Here is a 21,951-nt window from a genome sequence, read left to right on the forward strand (position 1 = left end):
TACTCAATTCAACTCATTCTTTATTGATTCCATATCCAAACTAACATCATCCTTCACTGATAACCATGTCCCCCCACAACAAGCTCATCATTTCCCCTCCTCCTCCAGTATCTCTAGCTCCCAACCTGCACCCTTCTCCATGAACCCATTCCCATCTCTACCATAAAAAAACTTATTCTAAAATTGAAACCATTCTCCAGTGCCCCTGATAAAATACCTTCCTAATTCCTTAAGATAGCCACAGAAGCCATTGCCTTCCCCATCTGCATCCTAACAAATTGATCAATTTCAGAAAGCCGGGTCCCCCCGCTCTGGAAAAAGACCTTTATTATTCCACTACATAAAGCCAGTAACAATAATGAAATCTCAAACTTCCGTCCCATTGCTATCTTATTTCCTATTTCAAAACTTCTCGAAAAATGCATCCACCTACAACTCTTACCCTATCTAATAAACAATAATCTTCTTTCTCCACTCAGCATGGATTCCGACCAGGCCATAGCACCACCACCACTCTCCTCTCCTTCCTAGAAACTGTAAACAAAGCCCATGACACTGGTCAGATTGTATCCACCCTCCTCCTAGACCTCTCTAAGGCCTTCAACACCATCTCTCATAACCTTCTCCTTACTAAGCTCTCTAAACTAAATCTTTCCCACTCCTCTATTAACTGGTTCACTAGTTAACTATCAAATAGGCAACAAGCAGTTAAGTGGAAAAAGCTACTTCACCATTCCTAAACACTCCCGCAGGCATGCCCCAAGGCTCAATTCTAGGGCCCCAACTATTCAGTGTCTTCATTAATGACTTTCACCTCACCATCCCTAATGCCAAACTCATCCAGTATGCCGATGACTCAACAATAATCTGTTCTGCAGCCTCCACCTCTTCCTTAGCAAAATTAACCCAAGATACCTTCTCCTCTACAGAACAATGGATGCTAGATAACCACCTAGCACTAAACGCATCCAAGACTAAACTAATGATACCCCCCCCCCCAAAAGCATCACCCTAGACAAAAACTTTCTCTATCACCAGCAAAAATAACACTCCTCTTGAAACAGTCTCCACTGCTAATTGTTAGGAATCATCGATGACAGACATATTCAGGTAAATATTAAAAAAACTCACAAGAAACTCGGTATGCTTTTATGCTTTATTGCCACAACAGTTTCCTCTCTCCCTCCACCAGACTTGTTCTTGCCAATACATACCTCATCCCTTCCCTCCTGTATGGTGCCTCTATCCTTACCAATCTGCAATCCTCCCTCAAAACTAAACTCTCCTCCTGTTACTATAAAATCTCAAAATTTGCAACTAGCCACAGATCCAATACCCATCACTGCATCTCCCTGCACCAACTGAACTGGCTTGAACTCCCCAATTATCTTACTTGTATCCAACTTATCCAGGTACACAAAATTATTTTTTGCCCCTCTCTCTGTCCCTCCCTTGCCTCTACCTTCCAAATGCATCGTCCAAACAGATGCCTCCGATCTAACTTACAAAATCTAATCGAGCTATATAAACCTGTCCGCCCTCCAGGCACACGTCTCCTATCCTTCTGCTTAGCACATCACTGGAATTGTCTCCCACCTCTTATGCATACCACTAACAGATCCTTCTTCTTAGCACGTCACTGCAATTCTCTCCCACCTCTTGTCTGTACCACTAACAGTCTCTCTATCTTTAAAACTTTACTTCACTCACACCTAATCTCACAATGGGAATGCTCTTGCTCTCATCCTATATAATATTCTACTATAATTCTCTCCCTACCTAACATATCTACTAATAGCTCTCTTCCCACATAACATCCTACTGTAATTCTCTTTACCCAATCATATCTACTAATAACCTAGCCCATAATCTCCTGAAGGAATTTGCATTTTTTTACTACCTTAATTTGTATAAAATGGAATTTTTCATAGGCTAGTTTATTGTAACTGTTATTACCATAATTCTCTTTCTATGTCTGATTAACTGTTTTGTACATTTTGTAAGAAATGTTATCATGTAATCTTGTAATTCTGAAACGTATTATACTTGTAATTACTGGAGCTTTTCTACCCAGGACTCCGTTGAAAATGGGTTCCTTGTGGCCCAATGGACTATCCTGGCAAACAAACTGCAGATAAATAAACATATATATATATATATATATATATATATATATATATATATATATATATATATATATATAATCACTCCATTCTGCCTTCTTTTCTTCTCTTTTTCTCTTAAACCTCACTCCTTCTCCTGAACATTATTCTGCAATGTTCCCACAAATTACATTTATTTTTATTAATTTGTTCCTTTATTTTTCTGACAAGTCCTCAATGTTCCAGTTCTTTCTTTTCTACAGTATTCAGCACTTCAAACAGCATTAGTCTAGATTTTAATTTCCTCTTTCTAGTGATTTTTTTGGCAGGTAACAGAATTAAACACAATAAGGGCTTACTGTGTCCATGCAATTCAGATCATGTGCCCCAGCTCAAAATAATCATATCCTTGGGGGTTACTAAGATGGCTGCACATTGAGTAACAACTTAACTCTAGCTCTCCCACTGTGAAAACAAAAACTCAGCAGAGAAGGCCAGTAAACTTTTTGTGTCTATGGGTAAATTTCAGTAACTGGCTAATGCGTGTTGCCTGGATGCCAGGAAAAAGAAGTACAGAGGACATAGAAAAAAAATCAGCTGCAAAAAGTGAAGAAGAAACACTACATTAACTGGGGAAAGTTCTGCAGCTGTTCAGCAAAAAACAATGCAACCTACAGACATGGCTTCCATTAACCTACAAGAAGATATAAGAAGTTGCACACAGACCTGGTTAAAATAAATGAAACACTGATGGAGTACATCAACACAAACAACAAAAGGCTGGAAAATTGTAAGAAGCTTTAAACAGAAATTCAGATGAGGTGATAAAGCTGCAAAAATCGGAGGTTGAATGAAGAAAAGGCTGAATAAATATGAAACTGCTCAGGAAGAGATGTTTAAAAAATAATAGAATTGGAGGACAAAGCACGTAAGGAAAACATGAGATTTTCAGCTATACCAGAGAAGATGGAAGGAACAGACTGCATTAATTTTATGAAAGCACAAATAAGTAACTCGATTGGTATTTCAAATTGGTTCAGTAATATCCGTACTTATGGGGACATGATAAATTGAAATATTTAGAAATATGGATTAAAATGATTCTGGTGTGGCAACTAAGGATATGCGGGAAGAGACTAAACAAAAGATAATACAAAAACTGAGAAAATGGAAGCTTTGTTATATGGATATGGATAGTAAGATACAAGCAGTTAAAATGTTTTTAGTTCATTTAGTCTAATACACAGGTCAGGCACATTTTTATCAACCAGAGGAGAAGTTGTGGATAGCAGTTAAAGAGATGAAGAATTTATCTAGGAGAGGAAGACAGCAAGAGTCAAGTGGGACAAGCTGATTCTTCCAGTAGAACAGCAGGAATTGGTATTACCGAGCTACACAGTCAAGGCTCCTATAAGCTGCAGTGGTGCAGCGGTAGTGTTGTTGCCTCACAGCAAGAGGTTCTCCCATTCGATTCTCGGATGGAGCGCCTTCTGTGTGGAGTCTGCATGTCCTCCCCGTGGTTGAGTGGTGTTCGAAAGACATGCGTAGAATGGGCATGCCTTCGCTGAAGGTTGGGCATCGAGCTGGCACCTCGGCACCCATAAAAAATCTACTGCCAATCATTAGCGGACCGGAGTTCCGCTGTGGCAACCCCTAACTGGGAAAAGCCTAAAGAAGAACAGTCAAGGCTCCTATAAATAGCACAAGCAGAAAATTATAATTCATAGTGGAAAGGGATGATGATGAAATGGGGAAAGCTCAAGAAACAAGTAGAGACTAGGATCTTGGATGCAGACCTTTAAGGAGAATAACAATAATCATACATAATTTTATATCCATAAAGTAGCAGAAACTATCATAAGAACTAAGCCAACATGGGAATGGAGAAAGGAGATTCTGCCAATAGGGATGACTGCAATTAGGGATACAGAAAATAGGCCAGAGGGGGCTGGAATTTACTGGAGAAAACTGGCAATGGAACCAAGGTATTGGTGGCAAATAACTAGTGAGAGAAAGATGATAGAATGGGAAGACGCCAATAATTTATTTGGACTGCAGGTTAGAGACTGACTTCCCTATCATGGATTGATATCAGAGTATAGGCAAAGAGAAAGAAACAGGGGGTCCTAAACAAAAGACCAGCACTGGTAGAGTTTTTAGTAGGCTCTAGAACAGAATCTGCTATTAAAAAGGAATAATTAGTACAGCATATACAACATACTGCATGATAAGTATAAGAATCAATCAGAGAAAGTTAGAAAGGATTTGGAAGAGAGACTGGATAAGCAATTCACAAAGAAACAAAGGGAGGATATATGTATATCTCCTAAATATACAACAAAATCTAGAGGATTTAGAATTTTTGCCTGTAAATGTTTATGTAGATATTTTTATATCCCAAGTAGACTCCAAAGAATTTTTCTTCAGGTGGACAGCAAATGGTGGAGGTGTAACAGGGAAGAAAGAGGTAATGTATGTATGGGAACATATTTTCTGGGAGTGTGGTGAGTTGGAAGACTTTAGGATTCCCTGCAGGATGCACTGTCAGGATGATGGGTGGGCAGATTGGTGTGACGAGGGAAATAATTTTTATGAGGTGTGGTACAGAATCAGAATTGCCTAGAAATGGTAATGCCTTGCTGTGACCAATTATGGTGGCTGCTAAAATCTAAACTAACTATACTAGAAGTAGTGAATATAGTAAAAGAGATAAAGCAACTGGAATTGAGATGTTTAGAAAAGGATAGGAGCAAACTACACAGGAAAAAAATGAGAATTGTGGTAACAATACATACAGGGGAGGAATGAGGTTTAAAATATATATGATTGCCTATATCATAAGTGATTTGATAAAGATGATTTTTATTTAAAAAGGGTAGGAATTTAATAATCTATGCAATGTTGCTTAGGTTATATGATATATAGCAATATATGTGAAGTATAATGTTTGTAAATGAGAGCGTGTTAATACAGTTTGATTAGTTTTATTTAATGTAAATTTGCCTGTTGCACCCAATCTTTCTGACAGAGTACACTTTAAGGATTTTGTTAAAATTTGCCAGTTCATTACACTCCCAAAAACATGCTCACAGTTACCTCTGTCTTCCCAGTCACACCTCCAACATTTGCTGTCTACTTGAGGAAAACAAATGTTGAAATCTACATGGATTATAAAATACTTCCAAGCAAAAATCCTAAACCTTCTGGACTTTATTGCATACGCGGGAGCCATAAACATGTCCTCCCACTGTTCTCTTATAAATTGCTTTTCCAGTCTCTCTTCTCAATCTTTTCTATCCTCCTCTGACTGATTCTTATAATTATCATGCCATATTTTACATGCCCAACTAATTATCCCCTTTTGAGCAGCAGTTTCTGTTCTATATTTAACTAAAATCTCTACTACCAAAACAGGTATTTCACTTAGGACCATCATATCCCTTTATCTTTCTCTACACTACTGATATCATTCCCTGATAGGGAAGGCTGTCTCCAATACCTTGGTTCCTTTGCCAGTTTTCTCCAGCAAATTTCAATATCATTTTCCCTATTTCTGTACCCTAATTGCAGTCATCCTTGTTGGCTTAGTTCTTAGAATACTTTCTGATACTTTCTGAATATATTATTCTGCATGGTGGTTATTATTCTCCTTAACGATTTGCATCCAAAATCTGTCTCCTTACTCTTGAACTCCCCTCCCCACTTCATCACCATCCCTTTCAACTTTGAATTATAACTTTCTACTAGTATTATGTATACAAGCCTTGACGGTGTAGCTCTAAAATATCCCTTCAAATCAAGTAATCCTACACAACTTTGTTCTGTTGGGAAGATCAGTTCATTCAACTTAACTCTTGCCTTCTTTCCCTCTCAGATAGTCATTTAAGTCATTGTTAATTACTGTTTACAACTTATAAAAAACATACCTGACCTGTACTTAAAACTAAAGGGCTTCAAAACATTTTCACTGTTTGTACCTTACTATCCATATGCATAAACAAGAATTCCCAGTTTCTCAATTTTTGTATCATTTTTGTTTAGCCTCATCCCACATATCCTTAACTGCCATAACAGAAGCCTTTTTAATCCATACTCCTAAATAATTCATGTTATCATGTCCACATAAATATCTATATTGCCAAACTAAGTCATGCATGGGTACATAATTTCTAGCTATAACCTTTGTTTTATCTTCATTAATTTTATATCCTGAAAAGACTTGAAAATGTCTCATAATGTTCCACAATACAGCAATGTCTTTTCTGGATTAATAAAGTACAAAATAATACCATCTGCAAATAAAAACAACTTTTCTTGTTTACCATGCCAGTTATATCCTTGCATTTCCAATTCCCTGATTTTCTTTGCCAGTGGTTCTACATAAAAATCAAACAACACGGGGGGGGGGGGGGGAGAGAGGACATCTTGCCTAATTACTTTGTTCAAACACAAATTATCAGAGAGGGAGCCCCCACCTTAATTCTTGTCTCCGATCCTTCCTATAATCTCCTAATTAACCTTGTAATTGCTTATATTGCCTCACTCATAAAATCCTAGCTTACTCTGTTGAATCCTTTTCTCAGCATCAAGACACAATAACAATGTATTTTCTTACATTTTGCTTCCCTCTAGATCATTATTCTTATATTAATGCTGTCAAATGTTTGCCCTCCACAAAACACATTGATCCATATCTATGAATTTTGGCAATGCCTTTGCTATTCTTTTAGTTAGAATAGGCATAAGCATATTATAGTTATGGTTTAAAATTTAAGTGGGTCTATATGAGACGGATAAGTTTTGAGGCTTTTATTTATTGACAGCCAAAAAAAAAAATATATATATATATATATATATATATATATATATATATATATATATATATATATACACAGAAATAATTTTAAACAGAAAAAAATAATTTTCCTCTGAAAAAATGATAAAATGATGGCAGTCCCAATGAGGAAATATTGATAGCTGATTATCAGTCATTTGAAGCCCGAAGGGAAGACCACACTTTGTCAAAAAAGTTCTGAAGCTTTGATGCCCTAACAGCTGTCTTTATACGGCCCACCTTTTGATGTACAGTGGTTATAGTACATGTAAGGTGCCCTAAAGCTTTGGAAGCTGTCTGGTTGGTCCACTCATTGGTAGAATATCCCATATTGATCTAATGATGAACATCACATCATTTTATTCCATCTTTAAATTTTGGAAGCCAACTATTCCATACCTAAAGTACACATTACTCAATTTCTGTACAATTAAAATATCTGAAATCCATATCCTTTGAAGAGTTACCTTTTATGCACATAGTATAACTTTATTCACCTCACTAATAACTATGCGTCTGTGTTGTCTGTTTCCATCCTTCCTCAAATGATGGGTCCCTAATCCATATATACACATATATAAACTACAAGAAAAACCTAGCAAAGCTAGAGTTTTCACTGTATGGTACCTTAAACCTCCTGTAATAGAAGCACGTGTGATATATGCAAATGACCCCTTAAGGATATCAAGTGATTCAGCTATATGGCTTCTGAATGTCCATCTACCTCTCTCTCTCTCTCTTTCACATATATGTATATACATGGATCCCATTCAGAAGTTTGAGTCTTCATAAAGTTGAACTTCATATGGTCAAGACCATATGAATGACTTTCCGAAAACTAGAACGTCGGAAAACAGAAATCTATGTTTTTTTATATGTTTTTGCAGGGGGACAAGCCCCCCCCCCCCACACACACACACACACACCACACACTGACACCTTCCTGCATATTATATATACCAAATCCGAGATCACACTATAGTGAGGAAAAGGGTAAATTCTCCTAGCCTCAATGTACCACAATCTCCATTCAAAGGTTCATTTTCAGAAAGCCGATCATATGGTCTCTAACATATGAAGTTCGATTTTCTAAAGTCTTGAACTTTTGAAGGGGATATATATATATATATATGTATATATATATATATATATATATATATATATATATATATATATATATATATATATATGGTTCTACCTGACTTAGTCGACAGCGTAGAACACCGACAATGGAATCCCGAGCTCCAGAAGATCGACAATGAAGAAGACCGACGCGAATCGCGAGTGCCAGAACATCGACAATGCAGAAGACCGACACGACGGATGACAACACCGACGCCGAGGATGCCAACATGGGAAAAGGCTGTGTGAGTATGCGGTAGTGACGGACGTTAGGGTGCGAGTCAGGTAAGTGTGGATATTGACGGTCTGTGGGGATAGGGGTGGGTTAAGTGAGTTAGGGTTAGGGAGCGGGTTAGGTAAGTGTCTGTAGGGATAGACTTTGGGATAGGCGGGTTAAGTGAGTTAGGGTTAGGGAGCGGGTTAGGTAAGTGTGCGGTAGGGATAGACTTTGGGTTAGGGGCGGGTTAAGTGAGTTAGGGTTAGGTACGTGTGTGATAGTGACGGACCTTAGGGTTAGGGTTGTCGATAGTTGTGTATGTAAGGTTTAGTGTGGGTTTGTAAGGATTTTGGTGTGCTTGTGTTGTGTGTGTGGTTTGTGGAATGGGGATGTGTTTTGTTTTTTATTGTTGTTATTGTGGTGTGTGCAGTGTATGGGGTTTCGTGTCTGTGTACCGTCGGTTATTTCATTGTCGGGTATGTGAGGTTTCGTGTTAATGCACTGTCGATTATGTGGTGTCGGTGATGTCGTTGTCGGTGTTGTGTGGTTTCGACTATGTCAGGTAGAACCATTTTTATATATATATATATATATATATATATATATATATATATATATAATGTGTGTGTATTAGATATAGATATACATATATAGATGTTTATATATCAGTACAAAAAGAGAGGCATAGTACCAAAACAAAATGGAGGGATTAAAGGAAATCTGCTCTGGATATGCAGAGGACCAAAAAGGATGGAGCAAAATAAATCTGCTCTGGAGCTTCAACAATGTGAAGTCTTGCACTATAGACAAACCAAGAGATCATACCAGATGCTAACAAGCAGAGTCTTCCATAAAATGGAAGTAGGAAGGACAGAAGGAAGTTGAGGAAGGACAGAAACAGAAAACACAGATCCATCCTTATGATGAGTATGTAAATTTGGGTCTATATTACCAGATCAAAAACCCATTTCAGCGAACACCAGAAGACCGACACATATAGCGTGAACTATGGTAAAAGTGAACATTCAAAACCGTGAAACACGAAATGTCGAAGTGTCATGGTTGGCCCGTCTGTGGTATAGCTCCGTAAGGTAAGTGTGCGATAGTTACAGATCTTAGGGTTAGGGTGCGGGTTAAGATAAGTGCATAGACAGGTAATTTGTGTAAGGTTTATTGTAGGGTTAGAAGTAGGGTTTTGTTAAGTGTGTGTGTGGATTATTTGTTTTGTTTGGGTATATGTCTGTAGGGTAAGTGTGCGATAGTTATGGACCTTAGGGTTAGGGTGTCGGTTAAGGTAAGTGCATAGATAGTAATGTATGTAAGGTTTAGTGTAGGGTTAGAAATAAGGTTTGGTTAGTGTATGTATGTGTTTTATTTACTATGTTTGGGTATGTAGTTTGTAGCATGCGGTGGTGTTGGCCGACTATGATGGTTCAAGATTTGAAAATTTGCGGTTTAGGGGGTTCGGTGTATTTGCAGTTTGCGCTATACGTGACGGTCTTGTGGTGTTCGCTGAAACGGGTTTTTGATCTGGTAATACAGACCCATAATTTTCACACCTGAGGTTGCTTTTCATCCATCCCACATCTGATGGACAGTTTCCAGCTACTTGGTTCCCAAGGTGGTTTTAGGGAAGGATATTCCATATGATGGCAGAATTGAAAGCCACCCTATCCCTGGAAAACAAATCAACTTTGTAATGAGAAAATAAAGTCATGAACATTAGACCAAGTGGCAGCAGCACAAATGTCATCAACTGAAGCCCTAGAAAAGAGGGCAGAAGAAATTGAAAGGGAACTTGCCAAATATGCCTTTGGTTGCTCCTGTAGAATCAAACCTTTTCCTTATACAACTGAAAAATGCAGTTAGTTACCTATTTTGCTATGGTAACTTTTGACACAGCTTGGCCCAACATAGCTTTGGAGAAGGATACAAACAACTGGTCTGATTTCCTTAAGGATTTGGCCCTGTGAAGATAGAAACTTAATTGTGCACATCTAACAAATGAAGCATGTATTACTGGTGAAGTCTGGAAAGAATACTGGCAAAATACTATGCTCAGCAGTGTATGTGATTTACATGCTAAAAGTTATGCAAGCTGTGTGTATCATATGAGTGACAAAAACTGTTGGTTGACTTGTCAATGCCAGATATAATGATAACATAAGTAAGTAACAGCAATATGTATTTAGGTTTTGGTTTGAACATAGCAGAAGACAGCAGAAAAATAATGATTTGATGATGTCATTTTAATTCTTCTTCGACCTGTGGGTTTTGGATCTCAATGTTTCTTTGTGAATTGTTTATCCAGTCTCTCTTCCCAATCATTTCTAAGCTCCTCTGATTGACTCTTACAGTTATCATGCAATATTTTATATACTCTACTAATTATTTTGTTCTTTAATGTCAGCTTCTTTTCTAGATTCTACTAAAACTCTACCAGTGCTGGTCTTTTGTTTTAGGATCCCCTATTTCCTTCTCTTTGCCTATACTCTGATATCATTCCTTGATAGGGAAGGCAATCTCTAACCTGCAGTCCAAATAAATTCTTGGCCTCTTCCCATTCTATTACCTGTCCCTCTATAGTTATTTGCTCCTAATACCTTGGTTCCTTTGCCAGTTTGCTCCAAAAAATTAAAGCCCCCCCCCTCTTGTTTATTGTCTATAGCCCTAATTACAGTCATCTCTATTGGCAGAATCTCCTATTTCCATTCCCGTGTTGTTTAGTTCTTAGAATACTTTCTGCTACTTTACTGATATAATATTCCGTATGATTATTGTTATTCTCCTTAAAGGCCTGCATCCAAAATCACAGTCTCTCCTTGTTTCTTGAACTTCCCCCTGTTTCATCATCATCCTTTTCCACTTTAAATTATAGTTTTCTGCTTGTGCTATATATAGCAGTCTTAACTGTGTAGCTGTCTGCTGCGTTAGTAATCTAGGTTTACATTATCAAACCGCCAGGAAGCTTACACCACAAAGTTCGAATAAATCCAAAAGCTGGTCTTTATTGTAGAAAAACACCACACAAGAGTCACGTATCACAAGCGCTTTCGCTAGGATATTCCTAGCTTTATCAAGTTGCTAAAACATTCTGAAACATCAGCTTAAATAGCTGCTTGTGTTAATTAAACAATCATAATACAATTAAAAAACTAATTGAATACCATTCATTTACTTAGGGAACCTGCCTACCAAATACATAAAGAATTATGTTGACAGTTCAAATGGTATTGCATAGCATGATTCCCTACAATTAAAAACTTGCCATTACCTATTCTATCTTATATTAAAAATTTTTACTATGCACATTTAAAATTTTATTAAATCAATTTAAATAACACATTTAGGTGTGCTCGTACTTGCGCTATCCAAACTTTACAAAATTGCATGCTTATGAATAAAAGTTCACAATAAACATATCAAAAATGCATAAAAGCATAAAAGAGCAGGTAAAAAATGGGTAAGGAAAGCATATGTATGGGCCGATAATCCCCCTGCCTATGCTACTAAATGTAAAATGATACCATCAGTATAAAACCTATTTTAAAATTAAGAAGGGCCAGATTATGAGCATAGCCCATTTGTGATAGCCCCTATACATCTAAAAGACTTTGCTAGGGGAAGTTAGTAGCATAGGCAGGGGGATTATCGTCCCATACATATGCTTTCCTTACCCATTTTTTACCTGCTCTTTTATGCTTTTATGCATTTTTGATATGTTTATTGTGAACTTTTATTCATAAGCATGCAATTTTGTAAAGTTTGGATAGCGCAAGTACGAACACACCTAAATGTGTTATTTAAATTGATTTAATAAAATTTTAAATGTGCATAGTAAAAATTTTTAATATAAGATAGAATAGGTAATGGCAAGTTTTTAATTGTAGGGAATCATGCTATGCAATACCATTTGAACTGTCAACATAATTCTTTATGTATTTGGTAGGCAGGTTCCCTAAGTAAATGAATGGTATTCAATTAGTTTTTTAATTGTATTATGATTGTTTAATTAACACAAGCAGCTATTTAAGCTGATGTTTCAGAATGTTTTAGCAACTTGATAAAGCTAGGAATATCCTAGCGAAAGCGCTTGTGATACGTGACTCTTGTGTGGTGTTTTTCTACAATAAAGACCAGCTTTTGGATTTATTCGAACTTTGTGGTGTAAGCTTCCTGGCGGTTGATTTGTTCTTGGTCCTGTTCTTTGGTTTTGGTTTAGGTTTACATTATGTAAAATTATGTTAAACTTCACTTTATGCTGCTATTCTGTTCTGATATAAATATCTTCTCTTAAACTGATTCACTGAAGACAGATGGTGATAAGGAACCTCTTTAACACACTATATTGAGTTTCAAGAAGGAGCAGAATGCACTTATTTTTTTTCTTGGGAAAGCAGATCAAAACAAATGACATAGACAATTACTTGCAGGCATGGGACATACAATTGAAGTAATGAATATATGAATAAATGAATTGCACAGAATCATCAAACTACTTTCATCAATATTAACATAACTATGATATTTTTGTGAGAGATGGTTTGAAAAGATAAACACTGACTTTGTTATCACTATCCACATCAATTAGCATGACTGAGTCCTGAATTAGAGTGCATCTGCTTAAGCAGAACACAGAATAGTGCTCACAAGACCCTACTATTCAACACTGAGTGTGGTACCTGCTACTAAGGCAAGGTTCTGCTTGTGCATGCTTATATTAACATAAAATGATGCTTCTGTTACTAAAACATTGAAAGTATCATCAGGAAAGGGGCAAAGACCTGCTATAAGCAGAGAAGCATTGTACCACTGACAGCTTATGCAAATTTATACATACCTACCTTTAACCTACAGTACTTTTATATAGCAGCATCTCCCTTTTTTACAATCACATCTCCAGTTCTCATTCAGTGTCATTCTCCAAAAAGTTAACGGTCATGAATCAGCTGCACAGTAAAACAAGAAGTTATGTACTCACCATAACGTTCGATGCATGTGGTCCATCTCGCCTCACATTCTTACCCATGGGTTCAGAGCCGAATGTCGGCTCCGACTCGGCAAACTTTTCTAGCTCAAAGTCTTTCTATTGGCTGGGCTAAGATGGTATCCCATGCTGCACTGCTCTCTATCCCCAGATCTAGTTTGCTGTGAGCCCCAGCACTCATTCTCCGTGCATAACAACACCTAAAGAAAGGAAAAACAAACCAACAATGAAGGAAGCTCTGAAACCAGACCTAACCTCCAGATCCTCCAGGACGGGGGAAGGTAAGTAAGAATGTGAGGCGAGATGGACTACAAACATCGAATGTTATGGTGAGTACATAAGTTCTTGATGTTATGTAGTCCGATCTCGCCTACATTCTTACCTGTGGGACAGCGTTCCTAGCACCTAAATCCTGGGAGGCTCAGTGGAAAATACTCCTGAGCACTGTGGAACCAAAGGAAGACCTGCCCCTAGATACCACATCCAACTTGTAATGAGTAACAAAGGTGTGAGGAGATGGCCAAGTAGCCGCAGCACAAAATCGTCCATAGACAATCTGGCCTGATAGGCCGTAGATGTAGATACAGACAGAGTAGAGTGAGCCTTCACCCAGAACGGTAAATCTTTACTCCCTGAGGAATAAATTAAAGAAATACAACTGGAGATCCACTTGGGCGGTGTGACTTTGGAGACAGGAGACCCAATTCTGTTTTTCGAAAAGGAAACAAACAACTGATCAGATTTTCTGAGGTCTTTCGTTCTGTGTAGATAAAAACGTAATTGTCTGTGTACATCCAAATGATGAAATTTGGATTCTGCCTTGTTTGAGAACTGGGGAAAAAACACTGGCAATTCAATAGATTGATTAAGGTTACTGATTTGACACCACTTTGGGAAAAAAAGGAGGGGTTCAGTCTGAGAGAAACCCTGTCTTTATGAAAAATCAAATAAGGGGTTTGATTGATAAAGCTTGAAGCTCCGAAATGCATCTGGCTGACGTGATGGCTACTAAAAAGGCAGTCTTCCAAGTTAAGAATTTTAAATCACAAGTGGCTGCAGGCTCAAAGGGGGGTGAAGTAAGAGCCTGTAGAACAAAGTTTAAGTCCCAAGGCATGACAGGTTCCGATACCGGAGGACAAAGTAACAGAGTGCCCTTCAGAAAAGCCTTACAGAGTCTGTGTGCCATCAGGCTAGGCTCGTTTGTGACATGAAAGGTAGAAATTGCAGCCAATCGGACTTTAATGGTTGCAGCCGCTGAACCCTGTTTAAAGAGCATAGACAAGAACTCCAATACAGACTAAATTGGAGCCGTGCAAGGGTCAATCTTTTTGGTATGTGCCCAGATTGAAAACCTCTTCCATTTACTGTAATAAATCTTCCCGGTTGAGGGCTTATGAGAGGAAGATAAAATATGAACCACCTTCGGTGAAAAATGATGAAGCCTAACTAATGACAGAAGTGGAGTAGCCAGGCTGTCAACTGGAGGGTCCGAAGAGAGGGATGGAGCTGCCCTGACATGTGTGTCAGTAAGTCTGGTTGTGGGTCCAGAATCCAAGGAGCGTTCATGAGATAGGATGGAGAAAGGGGAAACAAATTTGATGAGGCCAGTGTGGGGCAATCAGAATCATTCTGCTTCCCAAGGATTGTGCTTTCTGAATAAGCTTTGACAGCAAGGGGACTGGAGGGAAGGGATATAGTAGACCGGAGGGCCACTCGTGGACTAGAGCATCCCTGGGTGACTCCCCTTGAGGGGGGATCAACGTGAAGTAGCTGCTGCATTTGGCATTGAGGGGGCTGGCAAAAAGGTCGCAGCAAGGCTGACCCCACCTGCGGAAGATCTGTTCCGCAACTTGACAGTTCAGTGACCACTCGTAAGGCATCAGAATAGCTCTGTTTAGCCTGTCTGCGATCACATTGGACTTGCCCAGAATGTGCATTGCCACCAGAAAATGTTGGGAAGACACTGCCCACTGCCACACTCGCATGGCCTCTCTGCAAAGGGGATAAGACTTGGTACCTCCCTGCTTGTTCAGATACCACACCACTGACATATTGTCTGAGTGGATTGCAATAGTCCCGAGAGGAAGAAAACTCAGTGCTTGCAAAGCTAGTAGCACCGCTCTCATCTCCAGGACACTGATATGTAGATGCATCTCCTGCTCTTGCCACGTGCCTTGGACTGTCCTGCCTAGATAATGCCCACCCCACCCCATCTGGGAGGCATCCGTGGTCACCGTGGCAATCAGGGGCGCAGGAACGAAGGGCTTTCCTGCATTCAGGTTGTCAGTGCGAAGCCACCAACTGAGATCCTGTTTCCACCTGTCTGTGAGTAGAATAGGGTGAGAAAGTGGAAGACGTTGAAGTGACCACTGGGCAAAGAGAAGTCACTGAAGGATCCTCATATGTAACCTTGCCAGAGGGACTAACATAATCGTCACAGCCATTGTCCCCAACAGTTGGAGGACCCATCTTGCCTTCGCTCTTCTCAGAGGGAGCAAGGTGGGAACTTGTTGTTGTAGGACTCTGATTCTTTCCTGTGGTAGAAATGCCTGCATGAGGACGGTGTCTAGTTCTGCACCTATAAAAGTGACATGCTGTGAGGGTAACAAGGCAGATTTTTCCCAGTTCAGTGTGATGCCCAACTGTTGACATAGGTTGATAGTAGCGTCCCTGGTCTGAATTAGTAGATGCCTGGTGGTGGTAGTAAGGAGCCAGTCATCCAGATATGGAAACACTTGGAATCCCTGACGTCTCAAGTGAGCAGTCACCACTGCCATGCATTTGGTAAACGCCCTGGGGGCTGTGGTGAGACCAAAGGGCAGGGCTCAAAACTGAAAATGACTGGCTCCCAGCTGGAAGCGCAGGTGACTTCTGGATGCCTGGTCCATCTTTATGTGGTAGTAAGCATCCTTGAGGTCGATGGAGCACATCCACAATTCTTTTCCCAACAATGGGAGAATAGACTGCAATGTCACCATTCGGAACTTGGACATTTGCACATGGGTGTTCAATTGGCTGAGATCCAATATGGGTCTCAGGTCACCTGTCCTTTTCGGCACCAAAAAGAATCTGGAGTAAGTCCCTAATCCGATCTGGTCTGAGGGGACATGTTGGATGGCTCCTTTTTCTAGCAGCTTTGAAACTTCGGAAGCTGCATAATCTCTTTGACTGAGTGGAACATCCAGGATTTTCTTGATTGGGGGGGGGGTCTGACGAGAAGGGGATGACATATCCTCCGGAAATTATTTGTAAAACCCATTGGTCCTGGGTGATGTCTTGTCAGGCCTCCGGGTATAATGAGATTCGACCCCCGACTGGCTCCGGAAAAGCACAGTCGGGCCTCCCATCAGGAGCGGCGATAGGGAGAACCACAAAAGGAATTGCAGTCTCCCGAGTTGCGGGGGCCTCCTCTGCCCCTAGGGCGGCATCTCCCTGAATAACCACCCGCTCCCCTGCCTCTGGAGGGGGGCTCACCTTGTGCACCAGGAAAAAACCTCTGTGATTTCTTGAACCACATTTTGCCACCCCTCTGGGTCTTGGTATAAGGCCTAGATGGAAGGGAAAAACGGACTCCTACAGCAGACAGAGTTTTTCCCTCCTGCTTGCACCTGGTGAGGGTGTCTTTCACCTTGGTTCTGAACAAAGAGGATCCATCAGAAGGGGCATCGGTGAATGAAGACTTGAAGGCCTCCGCAAAATGACAAAGGCGCATCCAGGCCTGCCTCCTAAGAGCAACTCCTGAACTTGCTGCCCTACTCGCTCCTTCGGCTGCATATGAAATCAGCCTCATGGAGGAGTTTGCAATGGAATTGAGGGTAGACATCTGAGCGTTGACCATCTGGGCCACCGCCTCACAAATGTTACCCGTAAGAGTATCTCCAAGCTCCTTGAGGAGATCTCACTGGAGCAGTGTAAAGTGAGATAAATAATTCAGTGACTGTAAGGTAAAGGTCGCTGAAGAAAAGGTACACTTCCCGTACCGGTCCATGGTCCTAGACTCCTTGTTAGGGGGATGGGAGGTGGAAGAAGTCTCGGCTAATTCCTTCTGAGTGGCAGCTGCCATCACCATGGCATCCACAGGGACTCTCTTGGACAGAAAATCCTTATCAGGAGGAGCAGACAAAAATTTATTGGGTCTCCTGGGGATTGGGTCCACAGAGTCAAGGTTTCCCTCACCCTTCGACAAACCAAATTCAGAAGCTTGTCGAAGGGTGGAGATACCCAGGAGGTGGAGGGCTGAGCACCAAAGGCCTTCAGGAAGACCGACTCCTCCTCGGAGGGGGCTTTGGATGGCCAGTCACCTCTTTGTTTCAAAATCTCTAGGATGTCAGAGAAAGAAACATCCTCAGAGGATGACTTGGGAGACCCCTCCGATTCTTTGAAGTTGGTGTCTGATGTAAGATACTCATCTTGGGAATCTATGTGCTTCCTCTTGCATGTCTTCTTTCTGGGTGGCTCCTCACAAAATCTCGGAGGGGCCCTCAGAAATGTGGGGACCACTCATGGAGGTACCCTGAGGCCTTGGGGCTCTGCTGTCTAGAGATAGATGGCGATCAGAGACCTGTACTGGTGTAGTAGGGGACAGAATGACTGACCCGCATGATGCTGCTGATGACCTGGCCAGCACGCTCTGCATGGCCTCGAAGGCTGGTCCCACTGAGTCTGAAGAATGACCAGCCTCCGAAGGCACTACAATAGTCAAACTTCCCTGAGCTGAACCACCGAGAGGGAGACTAGGAACCGAGAGGTGTCCTGAAGCCTCTACCTCAGGTCTAACCAAAGAATCCTGAGTCCTGAATCCCATGGACGATGCCAACAGGATTGGAGCTGATGTCGGCACCGATAAGCCAGGAGGGGCTGTCGAAACCAACCTAGGGACATCAGACGGAGCCGAGCACTCCAGCTCCGAAAGCTGAGGTGCGCTCGGAGGAGGAAGTATCGAAGCAGGTTGAGGGATGGGCTCTGGAGCCAACTGGGTCATAGCCGAGAACAATTTAGCCAAAACTGGTGACAGAAGGAGTCTCTGCACCACTCTATCAACGTCCACATCTGATAAGGTCCTGGAGGATTTAGAGGATAGAGAAGGAGATCGAGACCTCCTCTCCGAAGGGGACCTGCGAATAGGTGATACTGGCCTAATGCTAGGCAATCGGCTCCGAATAGGTTCCAAGATGATTGGAGCTGAAGCAGGTTCCATAACAACTGACAGTTCCTGCGGCCCCAAGGACAATGGAGCCGAGGATGTCAAAGCAGACTTTGCTATTTTCTCCGGTGGCTCCGAGGAGACTGATGGAGCCTGAGATCTCTTTTTTGATTTAGAGGATTTTGCCTTACAGCTGGAAGCAGTTTCCAGACCCTCCTTGAAGGAGGGTTTCAGAAGTCTCTTCAAAATTAATTTATTCTTCCTTTCCTGGAGAACTTGTGGACTAAAGGCATGACAGAAACTGCACGACTCCTGGAGATGAATTGCTCTCAGACAGTACACACAGACAGAATGTCCATCAGTAATGGACATTTTATAATTGCACCTAGAGCATTTCTTGAAGCCCGAGGTCTTGTGCTCCTTAGTATCTTTGGACATAGTTAACAAACAACAAAAAGCACCAAAGACAAATAATCACTGAATAAATGCCCAACGGTCAAACAGTCACAAGGTGGGAAAGACCTACCATGAACAAAATACCTCAAGATCTCTAATTTAAATGATCTTTAGACACAAACACAAAGGGGAAAGGACTAAAACCTCTAATTTAAATGGTTTTTGACCCGGGAAAGTTTATAACACAAGGAAAGCAAGGGGACAGACTAGGTCCTCTAACTGAAACGGGCCTAGCCCATTGGAAACAGCTAGTGGGATACCACAGAAAAACAATCAAAAACACAACTTTTCCACAATACAAGACCTGAACACACAATAGCTATTAAAATAGCTTTTTGTTTGCAACAAATTCTCTGATAATGAAGAAAAAGGGTACTTAGCCACAGCCAAGAACGAGACCACGTCCGAGCTACACGAGCGGCAAATGAGATCTGGAGACAGAGAGCAGTGCAGCATGGGATACCATCTTAGCCCAGCCAATAGAAAGACTTTGAGCTAGAAAAGTTGTCCGAGTCGGAGCCGACATTTGGCTCTGAACCCACGGGTAAGAATGTAGGTGAGATTGGACTACATAACATCAGAATTTCTAACAAAAGTACCAGTGAAGATAAAGCATAAAAAGAAGTGTATACGCAAATACTGAATACCTCAGCAAAATATATTCAGTGTCAGATAAAAATGTAATACAGTAGTTTGTGTCATCAAATCAATTAGACATTGCCTGTTTCACTAACAATGGCAGAGTAACCTGTGGTTCCAAACTAAGAATCAGCGTAAATCCATACCTGCATAAGTTGATTTCATTTCGACTTGTACTACTGCAGTCAGAAGACGGGAAATCTCTCGCTGCCTTTGATTTATAAGGGCTTCCATATCCATGATGAAGTTACTTAGCTGTAAAAATAAAATACTCAATACTTATGATCACACACGTCTCAATCTCTGAGCATTAACATTCATAACACTGGCCTTTAAAAATCATAAAAGAAAGTCAGAAAGAGGAACTTTTTTTTATTTCTCAGAACACAAGATCTTGATATAACAAATCCTAGGGGATCTCTACCTACAGAGAGGACCATTTCAGTTTGGAATGGTCCAACAAAAAGAGAAGATGGAAACACAAGCTTTCTGAACACCTACTGCTCAAAAACAAACTCTACACACAAGCGCGCACACACACACACACACACACACACACACACACACACACACACACACATACACACACACACACACACACACAAACATTAAAGGCTGCAGTCAGCGCTCAGCAGCAACCAAAACACCAAACTATGTCCATCCAAATAGGGAGGTGGTGGGTGGGTGCTGCCAGTAAGGCAGTGTGCTCTATGAGTGGTTTATAGGTTCATAGGCTCATACTAGGCTATCTGCCCTAGGGCATTTATAAGTCTAGCCAGAGTGTGTGTGGCTTTCGCCACTCCTTGGAATGAGAATACTATGCCCATTTAGGGTTTAGTTTACTGTGCCTCTGTCTAGTAGTGACACAGAGATGACCCCCGGGGTAAACCTACGATCTCCCATCCACTTGTCAAGGTTTCTCTTGAAGAGAGTCAGTGAGGGGCTTTGTCTAACATGGACTGGGATTCTGTTCCAGAGTGTAGGGAGCCTCTGCTCAGACACAGCTCCACGTGGTCCTGTTGAGTCTTCCTGGCTACAGAGAACTGAAAAAAAGCGACTGCTTTCCTGATTAAGTATCCTGCTGTTTTTTATATTTGTTTTACCTTCTACTGCTTACCTAGAGCAAGCTTTAACTGTTTTCATAGTTATTTACTGCATTTTTTATTATCTGCACTTAAAAGTACATTTTACTCAAAATTAGTCTAATTCAAGTCGAAAAGTGTTTGCTGTTTAATTTAATTGTTTGGCTGCGCACTAAAGTGTGCTAGCCTGTACTACTGACTTATTGCCTTTTCTGCATTTCTGTGTGTTTCTATTTAAAAACAAAAAAAAAAAATATTCCTTGTTTTCCTGCCTCTCCTAAACTAGTTAGACCAGTTTACAGGCCTTGCTGTATCCTGGGCTGTGTTGTAGTTCCTGTGTTGTCCATTGCCTTACTTGGATAGAAGGAAGTTTCTTAGCTCACCAGTGGGAGTGGGGAGCCTTGAATAGCTTACCTGTCCTTGAGGGAAGTGACCTCAGCACAAGAAGCTGCAGTAATTGGTCATTTTGGACCATTTCTAGCTCTTTTGAAGTTCCCTGGTTAAAATCTGCCTCTGGCATTTTTTTGAAGCCATATTGCTCAGACACAGCTCCACGTGGTCCTGTTGAGTCTTCCTGGCTACAGAGAACTGAAAAAAAGTGACTGAGTTCCTGATTAAGTATCCTGCTGTTTTTTTATATTTGTTTTACCTTCTACTGCTTACCTAGAGCAAGCTTTAACTGTTTTCATAGTTATTTACTGCATTTTTATTATCTGCACTTAAAAGTACATTTTAGTCGAAATTAGTCTAATTCAAGTCGAAAAGTGTTTGTTTGCTGTTTAATTTAATTGTTTGGCTGCCCACTAAAGTGTGCTAGCCTGTACTACTGACTTATTGCCTTTTCTGCATTTCTGTGTGTTTCTAATTAAAAACAAAAAAACAAAAAATATTCCTTGTTTTCCTGCCTCTCCTAAACTAGTTAGACCAGTTTACAGGCCTTGCTGTATCCTGGGCTGTGTTGTAGTTCCTGTATTGTCCATTGCTTTACTTGGATAGAAGGAAGTTTCTTAGCTCACCAGTGGGAGTGGGGAGCCTTGAATAGCCTACCTGTCCTTGAGGGAAGTGACCTCAGCACAAGAAGCTGTAGTAATTGGTCATTTTGGACCATTCTAGCTCTTTTGAAGTTCCCTGGTTAAAATCTGCCTCTGGCATTTTTTTGAAGCCATATTGCTCAGACACAGCTCAACGTGGTCCTGTTGAGTCTTCCTGGCTACAGAGAACTGAAACAAAGCGACTGCTTTCCTGATTAAGTATCCTGCTGTTTTTTATATTTGTTTTACCTTCTACTGCTTACCTAGAGCAAGCTTTAACTGTTTTCATAGTTATTTACTGCATTTTTTATTATCTGCACTTAAAAGTACATTTTACT

The 21,951-nt window shown here is 40.6% G+C and overlaps 1 protein-coding gene across 1 annotated transcript in view; it reads right to left on the reverse strand.

The window, feature by feature from the left end:
• The window catches only part of LOC122798681 (nuclear GTPase SLIP-GC-like), a 1,112,600-nt gene that overhangs the window by 582,802 nt on the left and 507,847 nt on the right, over positions 1 to 21,951 (reverse strand). The window contains exon 5 of the mRNA XM_044067773.1: positions 19,647 to 19,755. Within this exon, the coding sequence (XP_043923708.1) occupies positions 19,647 to 19,755 (109 nt within the window). The remainder of the gene's footprint in view (positions 1 to 19,646; positions 19,756 to 21,951) is intronic.

This window comes from Protopterus annectens, chromosome 3.part1 (genome assembly GCF_019279795.1).
Source record: "Protopterus annectens isolate FY-2018-M chromosome 3.part1, PAN1.0, whole genome shotgun sequence".
Taxonomy (NCBI): Eukaryota; Metazoa; Chordata; order Ceratodontiformes; family Protopteridae; genus Protopterus; species Protopterus annectens.